The sequence below is a fragment of the Rhea americana genome, unplaced genomic scaffold (genome assembly GCF_003343005.1).
Source record: "Rhea americana isolate MKP2758 unplaced genomic scaffold, rheAme1 scaffold_47, whole genome shotgun sequence".
NCBI classification, from domain to species: Eukaryota; Metazoa; Chordata; class Aves; order Rheiformes; family Rheidae; genus Rhea; species Rhea americana.
This window is the reverse complement of record NW_028186612.1, coordinates 4,348,630-4,361,232: the sequence shown is the minus strand read 5'-3', so window position 1 is coordinate 4,361,232 and position 12,603 is coordinate 4,348,630. Positions and strand designations below refer to the sequence as shown.

General features: G+C 39.3%; 1 protein-coding gene across 2 annotated transcripts in view; it reads left to right on the top strand.

Annotated features, from left to right (window-relative positions):
• CRHR2 (corticotropin releasing hormone receptor 2) overlaps nucleotides 1–12,603 on the top strand; it is a 146,273-nt gene that overhangs the window by 4,753 nt on the left and 128,917 nt on the right. For both annotated transcript variants that reach the window (XM_085316493.1, XM_085316491.1), the window contains exon 2: nucleotides 4,606–4,699. In XM_085316493.1, coding sequence (XP_085172619.1) covers nucleotides 4,606–4,699 — 94 coding nt within the window. The remainder of the gene's footprint in view (nucleotides 1–4,605; nucleotides 4,700–12,603) is intronic.

Genomic DNA, 12,603 nt, shown 5'->3' with positions numbered 1-12,603 from the left:
CTGAATATAATTGCATTCCTAAATGCATATTAATACAGTGTATTCTCCCAGCTAATTTATCAAAGCATGAAAGCTATATTTAGTTTCTTTCTTTCTTTTTTTTTTTTTTTTTGAAGAGTTCAATAAACATTGCTGTGGCTCCTCTTATGAGAAAAGACAAATAGAAAATAGTCACTTACTGTTGTAGTCAGAATCAGCTAACAACTGCTACCCTTCAGAAAACAGATGCTTAATGATTTCCTCAATTACATCCAAATATGTGAAAATTCCTCTGCCAGTTTCTGGTGCCAGTGTACGGGTAATTCTTAGATGCTTCCTGCAGTGGTCTTCGCAATATGGCATGTCATGCTTTTATAAGTTGGTAGCAGTCAGTTCTCTGGGTCTGGGGATATTTGCATCAGCTCTCACCAGCAGAAGACCTGTCTGCTTTACAGACTTGTCTGCTTGACAAAGGCAATGCCACTTCAGGGCGCATGTGGCAGTCACAGTGGTGTTCAGAACAGAAAGGTGTTTCAAAGAGACAGATTTTGGYAGCCTGACGTGACCCCTGGCTCAAGAGCACCTCTCTGTGTGCAAGCGAGCCACGTTAAGTCAGTTGCTGGGAGYGTGTTGCTTCTGCCCCTGCACGTCTTGTTCCCCAAATTGACAGCTGTATTACAGAGATAAATCRGGGCAAAATTTGGAAGTTATCCTTCTCTGGGAATTATCAACTAACTGYCTGTGTTTGTTCGGGAACTGAACTTTCACTAAATAGGAAAGAAAATCCATTTGGTATGTCAAGAGCTGAGCAGTACTTAAAGAGAGAGCTGTAAAAAGGAAAGCTTAATTAAAGCCCTATAAAGTTTTGTGTAATCCTGATTGAATAACTATCCACTCTCTTGATTGTGTATGCAGTGAAAGTAAACAGTGAATAATGCAGATGGAGATTAAAATACATTAGTTGTCCTCGATGCAATGCTAAACTCTTGCCCTGGTGATAGTAGCTGAAGTGCCAGAGAACTGGAAAGGAGCCTCTTTCCTCTGAGGGCTGTGGGGCAGTTTCTTTCGTTGTTACTTACGTTGCTGGAATGCACGTGTCCTGAATAGTGCTATTTCTGGGTTGTCCTATGTTTTGAGGGTGCTGTCCTCTAACAGAGACAGCCTTTCACATGGAGAATGAGGGAGGAAGGAGTGAAAAAGGAAGGGGAAAGCAAATAAAAGGAAGTGTGCTGATGAGTCTGAACAGGTTGTCTGTGGGGCTGGCTGCCAAGCTCTACTCACAGGCATCTCAGTGAACTGAAGTATCAATTCCATTTGAGTGGCAGTAGCAGACTCCCACAGCCCAGCCATAGCTTGGATTTCAGGAGGATCCATGCCAACAGAAGCAGAGAGATGGACCATGAGCCAGCTCCAGTGGCTGTACTTTGTCTGGACACCACAGGCGTAACCTTTCTGCTTTCCCAGCTTCAGTCTCCAGGGCTACTTAGAGAAGTCCTGTGCTCATGTTGTTTCCTTGTCTTGGGAGCAAGGTCATCTAGGGACTAGTCTGCTCCTTCTGTTGTCAACTGACCATGTCAAAGTAGCATGGAAGGCCAGGGTTATCTCTGGCTAATTGGCAGGCAAGAGTGATGCCTCAGAGCACGTGACAGGATTTTGACTAGGTAAGCTCCAAATCAGATAGAGAGAGGATCTGAAAATGGACCAGCTTTATGTGCTGTCTGCTGGGAGATCAGCTATTTAAAGTCCATCCTGGATGCAGTCCTATCTAACATGTTCTAGGTGACCCTGCTTGAGCAGGGGGGTTGGATTAGATGATCTCCAGAGGTCCCTTCCAACCTTACCCATTCTGTGGTTCTGTGATCAGAGACCTTTCTAAGAGAAACAAAACCCTATGTGAGTATCTTTTCTTGAACAATTTCAAGATTGGCAGAATTTCGATATTTCTTTTTTCTTTGAGAGAAAAAAAAAAGAAAAATCTATCTTTAAATATAAAAATAATGTTAAAATACATTAAAAGCTATTGACAGAGTATCTTGTTTTCATGACATTTGTCCTAATCTTTGAATTAGTACTTGCCAAGGGAGGTGATCCTTCCCCTCTACTCAGCTGTGGTGAGRCCACACCTGGAGTGCTGTGTCCGGTGCTGGGCTCCCCAGTACAAGAAAGACATGGATTTACAGGAGCGAGTCTAGTAAAGAGCCACGAAGATGATTAAGGGACTGGATTATCTGTCAGATRAGGAGAGGCTGAGAGCTCTGTTTGGCCTGGAGAAGAGAAGGCTAAGCAAGATCTAGAGAACAGTTCATCCACCTCTTTCCTGAAGGTCCTCTAAGATGTGAACAGGAAGTGAGCCAAAGGCTGGATATGTTCTAGATAGTCAGCACTGGCCTGAGGACTATTATTTGGTGCCCCTGCTTTAAAAAAATAAGGGAATCCTTTCTTCTTAATCTTTGGCTTAAGTGTGTTGTATTATTTTTATTTTTTCATAAATGTCCATAATGAYTTATAGAAATTAAGAAAAATATTTAAGTGCGTATTTGAGGTTAATGTGCAAGACATTTTAGAACTAACTTGGTAGGAAGAGGCCTTGAAACGGTAGGTGTCTTAAGAGGAAAAGCAGTTTGAGTAAAGTAGTGCTTTAGTTACTGAGGGCAACTAATATTTCAATAAATATATGTAGTTGCAGGCCCAGTTCTTTAAAATTATGCATAACTTAAATCTTTTGTTGTTGTTGTTCTCATTATCTGAGGGTTTTGTTTTTAGGCTTTGTTTGTCCATTTTAAATACAATTTTAAAAATTAGTGTTACACACAAGAAAACCATTTGTTATGATAAGTGGAGAGAAAATGAAAGCAAAAGTAGCATCATAGGCGGAAGGTGTTTTTCCTGCTAGCCAATTGAACCTAAGTTGACCTTAAAGCAAATGTGACATTTAACCTTTCTCGTTCCTACACACGCTGTGCTAAACTCGACCTCTGTTCTTTCCCATCAACTTATGAGGTGGACAGCTGAACATGCAGTGTATTTACAGTACATGTAGATGTCTTGAAGTGTGAGACAGTGCTTTGGCCTGTGAGGTAGCAGAGCGGGGAGACAGAAGGGAAGAAATGCCAGTGCTACGTCATGACACGACCACTAGAGCGTTTGCGTTCTAGCTGACTCAGTTGAGTACAGGGCCCTGTAAGATGGCGTCTGCTCTGGCTGCAGAACAGTGATGTTGCCTTTCCCTGTCTCCTTGACCTGATCATGTATGGTCAGTAGCCTGGAGGGATTTGCTATGGGAGGCAGGAGTTTGAGTCTCCCTGGAGGAGAAAAAATGGATTCACCATGTTAATTTGACTGAAAGTCTAGGAAGGGCTTTTTGTTTGTGTTTCAAGACTTTGTACTTTGTAAAATACCAGCAAAGAGAGAAATGTATAAAAATGTTACTGCACAGAGGATAGCTGCTCTTTGGAGACTAACATTGCTGATGAATTCTATTGCTGTGATTGTTTATTCCACTGCTTATTAAGTGATGAGGAATTCAGAGACAAAAAGATCACTTCGTGCATCTTAAAGCACTGAAACATAATGTCAGCAATCACGAGTATGGTCATTTCCTTGAGCAAGAGCTGCCTGTATTATGTTAGAGTCATTCTCCATAGGTAGAAGAGCAATTCTGTGCATTTCCAAGGTTTTATATCCCCTCAGAAATAGGCAGGAAGTTTTTGTTTCAGTCTGAAAATAGTTGTGTTAGTGATGTGTCACTCTTGAATTTTCTGATCACTTTGAGTTCTGCCATTCTTAAAGTGTTTTTGTGGAACTGCTCTTGCTCCCAGCATCATCCCAACTCAGCTGTACATTCAGATGTATAGTTTGGGGGGCTACCTCTTCTCTGTCTGCAGTGGATGCCTCTGTAATTTCACCATTCACATCTTCCTTGTCTTCACCTCTAAGTAGGTTTCCTAAAATCTAGTTTGTTGTGTACTGTTTTGCCCTACCGAACCTCTAGCTTTCTTGAAGTGCTCATGCTGATACGGCTGTTCTTTTTTCACTAGTGCTTGACCTCAGAGGAGAACGCAGCACTCTGAATTCTGAAGGTCAGAAACTCCTGTATTTCTTGCTGGTTAACAAGAGCCAAAGATCACTTTATAGGGATCTACTTTTCCTATACAGTCAATAGGAACATTTTCCTCAGGCCTTCTGAGTTACTCTCTGGCAATTCCTATCTCTCCTTCTTTGTGCATAGATCTTTATCACTTATGTAGACATTTAAAGTTAACTGAGATAAGTTCCACTTATGGTCTTGAGTGGGATGCGATTCATCTGCTACATTTTAGACATATATTTTAAGGAAAGATAAATTGTGTCCTGTRCTTTGTTAATGTTACTGAGTAGGTACCACAAGAAAAGGCCTAGGCCAGGCATTTCTTTTGCAGGTGTCTGCATTTAGTCTTGTGAACACCACCTGCTGTCGTAAAGCTAAGGGAATATAACTGTAAATGTTCTCTATATTGAGGGGATGTATGTACTTGAACCAGTTATGAATGGAAATGGCTTTAAAAATGCTGGTAATTGTTCTGCTCATAAATGAGAAATTCTGCCCTTCTTTGCTGCTTTACTATTTATTTCTCTCTGTTCATTCAGATAGTTCTGCACTGTGAATCTTCTGTGAACCTACCCTTGTCTGTTCTGCTGGAAAAATACTGTGAAGCTTTGTCAGCCCGCGCGAATGTCACAGGTATTTATTTCTCTGTTTCTCTGTGGCTTCTGTAAGATCTGTTTTCAAAGTGTCCTTGCTCCAGGAACCTCTTTCCCCCCTGAGATAAATACAGTGCCACCAGCCTTGTGTTTCAGCATTGAGAATGTACAGTGGTATGACATGGAAAGAAAACTTTGCATTTTGCACACCTGGAAACAGCTGCAGATGTACTAATAACAACACTTGTCTTTCATAGTTTAGTCTGCTGACCTGACCATATCCACTGTCTGATCAGACAGCTGAAGGTCAGCACATTTAAAGTGTCCATATTCAGACTGGTTCAATTTTCCAAATGCAGCATGGGGCGTCAAGGCTGGGTAATGAAAGACAGATGAATATGTGAATTTTATCTGGCCTGTGTGTGACATTTAATATAGAAACTAAGGTACTCTAACGAGAGTGACAGCTCATGTAAGCTGGAGATGGACCTTGGACCATCTCAGTCAGGTCAGTAGAGTACCTGCCATGAAAAACACCACTCCTTCAATTCAAACATGGTACACAAACTTAACCTCAAAGCTTTATTACTTTACCATTTCTGTTTCTTGATCCTACCCTCAAGTCTCCAAAGCCTGAACCTAACTTCTCAGATTAGGAGAGAAGGATTTTCTGATAGAGAGGTGGGGCAGGAGCACTGCGGGGCACTGGCAGGGGAACGGAGGAAGAGAATATCACAGACTCTCTAGAAGGCCGACACTAGGAAGGAGTAGGGAGAATATGGGGCCTTCATCTTGCTCATGCCAGGTTTTAAAAGTAGGGCGAAGCACTGATTCTTGTACTGAGATGCTGTGCCTGGCATTTGCATGCATCAGCATGCAAATGATACTGTCATGGCTGTGAAATTGAATCCAGCCACGCTTCAGAAGTGTGAGAGGCACATCCCTAGCCGCTCTTCTGCAGAGTGACTGAAGACAGATGCTGCAATGAGAGATACTACTGGGAGGAGAGGTAGGATTGTTACTTTCCCCTGCACACCCTCTTTCCCACAGTAAATCCACACAAAAGAGAAGTTTAATCTTGTATATTCATAGCTTTACCATTAGATATTACCATTCAGTCAGTTCTCCAGCCKTGAGTGATGGCCAAGGAAGTGAGGCTTAAGGAAGAGGGAAACTCTTTCCATATAATATGTGAGATTAATTGTGTTTTACTCTAACTGTATCAATTCCATCAGAACAATAAGCTGATCTACCTTTATAGTTAAGTCTAAAAGTTTTGCTGCCTTAACTACCTAGTAATTTGCATATAGATGGATGATCTGTATTATGAGTCTAGCCTGAGCTCTGCAACTTACACCACTGCCTACCAGGAAGCAGCTCTGCCTCATGTACTATACTTCCTTGTATTAATTTTAATAATCATGCATTCCATTCTGTAGMTGAAACAAATGAAAGATTAATGTAGTTTTTCCATAATTTTGGATCCTTTTTCCAGACGTTCTTTGCCTCTTTAATATTTTTGTAAATATTACTGTAAGTCTTTCTATTAGTTCCTAATATGCTTTTTGTTCTTCCCTGTCCTGAGATTTTACTGCAGAAACTAAATTTCACACTAGGCTGTCTTAAAAGTTGGCAAACAATTTACTTCTCAATTGTTGGCATAAAATAATTTTCTGAGCTGTTTACATGATGCATGAACACAAGGAATTTTCTCAGTCTGAGTGCAACTATTATAATGGTATTTTAATATGAAAAGAGAAGAGAGAAGTCACAGAAGCCTTTCATATCTCACTATTATTCTAAGGTATCAGTGATCTGAAAAGCAAAGCACTGCTATGAAATTAATGAAATTTGATTTTTCTGTGGAAACAATCTAACATATTGCTTTTATAGAACATATTTTTTGATGATGCTTGTGACCATAACTCTTTCTGCGGCATGCTTCAACATCCTGTGKGCCTGTACTCAGCTTTGGGCAAGGGCTTGCATATGTGATAAAATCCTAAGCTGCTTCATGTTCAGGATGGTTAGATGTAAGCACAGACTCAGGCATAAGCACAAAGTGAACTTTGGGACATACCAGCGGCAAAAGTTTGTTCTTTTGCTTAACATGGGCCAATGTACTCTTACCAATGTGGTGACTTACTTCATCCTAAACTAGGGTATAAAACTGGGCAGAAAAATGTGTCATGAGCAGATGGCATAAAATGCTTTTGAGAATCCCATATATGTATAAGTTTACTGACTCACCAAGTGAATAAAAATGTAATTTAGTCTGAAGTGATTTAAGCCAACCAATGCTTTTAACAGATGAAAGATGCAACTCACTCTCTTTTGGGGGCATTGTTTCCTTGAAAATCGTTAGTATTTTCATGATTAGTTGGGTGTAGCATTTGTGCATGGTGGAAATGCATATGTATGTAGGTGTAGAGATGAAGATGAATTATATTTAATTCTTTGCTTTCATATGTAAGAGGAATTTGTTGAAATGGCAAGATTTTTCTATAGTAATTTAATTGAAGATATCCCAGATGTTGTAATCTCTGATACGGTTTTACTAGAATTATAATAATCTCAAGGATGACTGGATGGCAATAATTCTATATGTCTGTATAATACATGCACTGAGTTATAGCTTGATTTTTTATAGGAATTCAGAGGAAATGGGTCATCCGTTCACACTAATATTCCATGGGTTTTGTCATGCTTCCCTTCACATCCTTTGAGATTCCTGTTTTATATATCTCCACAAGAGGCAACTATTCTTGGTTTATATCTGATCCTACTCACTTTTGATCTGCATGGAAATCTAATCCTACCTTTTACTCCGTTGGCATATTTGGCCAAACAAGTGAATCTTTGACCTTGTCAAAAGATGATTCATCTGAAAGCAGGAATTCATTTTGAAAAAAGTAAACAGGCAGTGGATGGTTAGTGCTACTATGCTGATTTTATCAGTAAAAGGATTATGTTCTCTGTTTTYTCTCTCCTTCTTACCCTTCACTTACTTTGTAGGTTGTAATTTACATTTATGATGGTTGAGGCTATTTAAATGACCCAGCAAAGGACAGGTATAGATCATGTGTGTCATACATTTCACTTCATGATGTGCAGGGATTCACTCAAAGTAGTAATGATTTGTTACTCCTGGCAACATGATCTTCTTGGGGTGGAGGTCGGTTTCTTGTCTAAGTTAGCACTATTCCTCCTGGGCAGGCACTGATCAAAACAAGATCCATTCWAGAGAAGAATCTGTGAAATCATTCCCAAGCATGAATCAAACTTCCTCTCTAGTCACTGTCACACATCAGATAACGTCTTAATATGGTTATCAGTGTTAAGCTGCTACGACAGCTTCTTGCCTAGAGCTTTCATGTAAACCAATCACAGATGTCCTCGACTCCTCTAGAATAAGACATAACAGCTTTTCAGGGGAAACTGCTCAAATGTGTGGATATGTGTGTGTGCATGTGGTAGTGACAAAACCAAATAAACTGGAAAACAAAGTAGCATCCTAAAATGTGGGTTTCTTGCTGAAATGAAAATTTGAAACATTTCTTTGCAGAACCTATTTAATATGTAATTTAATTTTGCCACTATTTGAAACATTCAGACATTCATACTAGCTTGATTTTGAAATATTCATCCTCATAGAAAAGTAAAACTTGATAAAGCTTCATTTTGAATGTTAAAAACTGTTCAAGTAAATTTTTTCAGAAAATGATTCCCCATCGTTTGGRCCAGAAAATGTTTGCAGACTTGCTGGTATGTTTGTGCAGAATTCCTGCCATCCTTAAACAGACCATTCTCTACAGTGCTTTTATTTCCGTTATTTTTTTGATTTGATGATATCCCCAGACAGATCCTAGCTAGGCACAAGTGCAAGTGGCTCCAGATAACTTTTTTAATTCTTCTGGGAGACAATAGACACTGCAGACTCTGAGAACAGCTCAATTTTTAAGGGCTCCTCTCATCTTACAGCTTTATTCAAACAAAATTTGAACTTTCTAAGTTTTGTTTATGGAGGATTTATCAGTATTACTTTACTGGAAGTGGAAAACTCATCTGCAGCTAGATGACTCTTTTTCTTTCATTTGAATTCTTCATACAGTCTTTATTTCTAACCCAGGAGCAACRTAGGCCTTTTTTAAGGCAAACTGCATGCAATTGCCTGTTGGAAGGGCGGTGAACTTGTGTGTGATCTGTTTATCAGTGAGGAAGATACTGAGTTTTAAGTTGTTCAGTTGAAAAATTGCTAAACATGGGATTAACTTGACTAGTGGAGATTATATCTTACTCTTGGTTGTTCTTTCTTTATGTCTGAGAGTTCCACTGACATGAATTACAGCAGATCAGTCAAGTGTGACTGTCTTGCGCTAACATGTTTYGGTGTGGATTTGTGTCCTGGTCATTGTGCCACCATCCTGATTTGCYATGAATACAACCATTACATGCATCTGAATCCTACTTCAGCTCTCAGATACTCAACTCAATCTGACAGCCCTATGTAGACACCTGCACGTAGAAGTTTCATAAAAGTCTGCAAATTGAATTCCATAAAGTCAATAGTCTGCAAAATGGAAGATGTAACCCACATTTGTGGCTCAAAAGTATGTATGGAATTGGAAATCTCTAACAAGATGATTTTATGAAGATGATGCTCCTGGTGCTCAGTGCACGCAGGCTGTAGATTTTGTTTGTCTGACTTGTTAATTTTTAATAGACGATTTCAGTTGATCAGTCTTTTAGTGATGAAAGTTTCACTGCAAACAACATATTCTACAACTCTCTTTTTATCCAGAACTGCATAGGTGAGACAGTGCCCAGGGGCTTATTTATTTCTGTGCATTGCACTATTCTATTTCTTAGAGACAGAAAATTTGGCCTCATTAGAACTCTAAATAYCCCTCCACATTAATGGCACGACAGCAGTTCTCACTGTTTCCCTTCTGATTTTCCCAGCAGGTCACATCAGTGATCACTTCCATTTACAATGACACATGCTATTCATTTTAATGTGTGCTTTGCAGTCCCTTTGCGTCAGCCTGCAGCTGCCAGTAAGGYACCTAGGAATGTACTTTCATCATATCCATACAACTCAGTTACTGCTTACAGGCATAAAGTTAACCTTGAGCATCAGCGTCTGCATGATTAAAGCCTAGACGGAGGACACAGGTGGTCTTCCTAGCACTTCCTATTTTCATATGCCACAATAACACTATCTAAATAGACAGGATGATGGTGGTTTACTTTCTCACTGCCTCAAATGACATACCAGGCAGTCTAGCACTGCTTGCTTGTGCTTCCCAAAATAAAGCTGATTGTGGTGTGTGTTGTTGCRCAGTTTATATCACTGCCACTTGTCCTTATAATTAAAAAAATGGCATTTCTCAAGTTTGAGGCAGTTCCAGACTGGAAGGATACATAGAAGCTCTCATATATTAAGCAACTGTGTTGACAGTCCAGTAAGAACTATGTTCTACTGGAAAAGATCATTTGCTATGCAGCTGTAATATTTACTGCTTGGTTTTTGAAAATAATTTATGGATGAGTTACATAAACATATCTGAAGCTTTCCAAAGTTACTCTAAGTGTCCAGAGGATGACAAATTCTTAAAAAAAATATTGTAAAGAAATGCTGAATTGACTAGCTGAGGGGCAAAGCACCTCCAAATCAAGACACTTTATATATACATATATATATATATATATATATATGTATATGTATATGTATATGTATATATATATATGTATGTATTCACTTCAGTTAATTGTGCAGTGCTAAGATTGTCTGCAAGGATTTTAGAGGATTTAACAGCTTTCTGGGTATTGGGGGGAACTTTGGGAAGATGTTGGGGACTAGTCAGTATTCAAGTGATAATACTTATTTTCTTATGGCCAAGGTAACAAGCCACCTGMTTCTAGATTTTGGCAATAGTCAGGTATATAGCTATACTTAGACTAGTTATGTGAGGGTGAAAGAAGCAGGGGCTTTGGACAGAGGAGTTTTAAGTGAATAGAAGGAAGTTCAGGGACAATCCTTCATTTCAAGTCTCTGAGACAGTATAATCTTAATCTTTGTGGATCTCAAGCCCCTATGTGTAAACTGATAGATGCTAGCACTGCCTTACATCACTAGCATCTTCTGAATGCCAGAAAGAGAGATTGTGATGTGCTGAACGATTATAGTGATGAGAGCCATGTAGAGAGATTTTTATTATAACTTTTTTTTTTTTTTTGAATGAGTAGCTGCTTCTGCCAGTTGGGGTCTGGCTTTTTGTTATAATTTTAAATGAATGAGAAACACATTTCAGTAAGAACTTGCTGGCCGGACCATGTCTGTCTGGAGTCACTGAGAAGTTAGACATGGTTCTGAAGGAGGAATGTAGAGCAGTGTTACTGATAGYATGAAGTCAAGGTATATCCTGTGATCCTGTTAGAGACTAGGATCATTCACCGTAATCAACCTGATGGTACTACTATAGTGGTAGTGGAATGAAAACAAGGTAAGCATAACTCGTAAAGAAAACATGTTACACTGAGGACATGCCGCAGACTTTTACTGATTATTTCAGAAGAGCTGGATACCTGAGTTCTGGATCTGTCACCTCTGAGTGATACACTCTCAACAGACTCTTGATATTGAGTGTTGTAATACCACACTTCACTGAATAGACTTAAATCTTTGGATTTATGCATTTGGAACAATAAATACCATTTGCTGAATGCGGCTTCTAAATTACGTGTCATTTTTTGTACACTTGCCAGATAAAAATATACTCTGTAGAACCTCTCATTTTGTCAAGTTTTACGAAGCAGATGGAGTGTCTTTTCCTTTCAAATGGAATCAYGTAAGTGAATCTGGTCTTAAATGAAAACACCTCCTGTCCTTTAAATCAGCATTTCTTTCTGGGTTTGTGGGTTGATGAGTGGARTAACTGTGTGGCCAATCCAGAGAGCAAGACAATGTAGCAACAGTGATACTGCAAACTGCATTCTTTGGAAGGTTTAGTGGTTCAAGAGATGCCTGAAATATATAGTGCTGGAGGGTAGTTTTTAGGAAATGGGAGAGATGAGCTAGAAAGGGAAATTAATTTTTTTTAGTTTCTAATTTCAGTAAAATGCTCAAGACCTTATGACCCCTTAACAGAGTTCATTCTCCAGTTCATGAATGAGCTTCTAAACATACTTTTGTTGATAGGCAGTGGTTGYCTTCACTTTGCCTCCCTGCTTTTGGCACAGTGCATGCTTCCAGGCTGCCTTTGGAGGAGTGCCCTGAGCACACTCAAAATCAGATTCACCATATAGACAGCCCACGGTGCAACTGGGCACCATTCATTTCTCTGTGAAGGTATAATCTTAACCTCTGTGTGCTTCCATCCCCTGTGTGTTARCTGATACATATTAGAACTGCCTTACTTCATTAGCACCTTCTGAAAGTAAAGGAGGAGACAGACCTCTCATCTGCTATTAATATGTTCCAAGATGCACTCAAAGAAACTGTGCGAGAATCAAGTAGGGGGTGCKGAGGCATATCGTATTTTTGGGTGCTGCCATGGCTTCTCTGAACCAGAATGTGAACATAGACAATAGATCAGAGCTTTAACTTATATAAAACACCTAGTGCAAAGTTGATTGAGTTGCAGCTGACAGCTAGTGCCTTCCCATTTAGTTCTCTCCTGTATCACTTGGTCCTTCTTTTCTGAATAAACTCTGTTTTGAATGGGATTGGTTTGCCTTGGCCTCCGACCTTGAAGTGGGAACATCTTCTATTATATAGCCAAGCACTAAAGCTAGTAAAAAGGCAAAGCTGACCTGTAAATCTCTTGGTTTATATTGTTGAACTTATTCCATTAAAAATAAGATCTGTGTGAGTTTGTTTTTTTTTTTATTATTATTATTTTTATTTTTTTTTTCTCCAGGCATTTATCTTACTAATTAAAC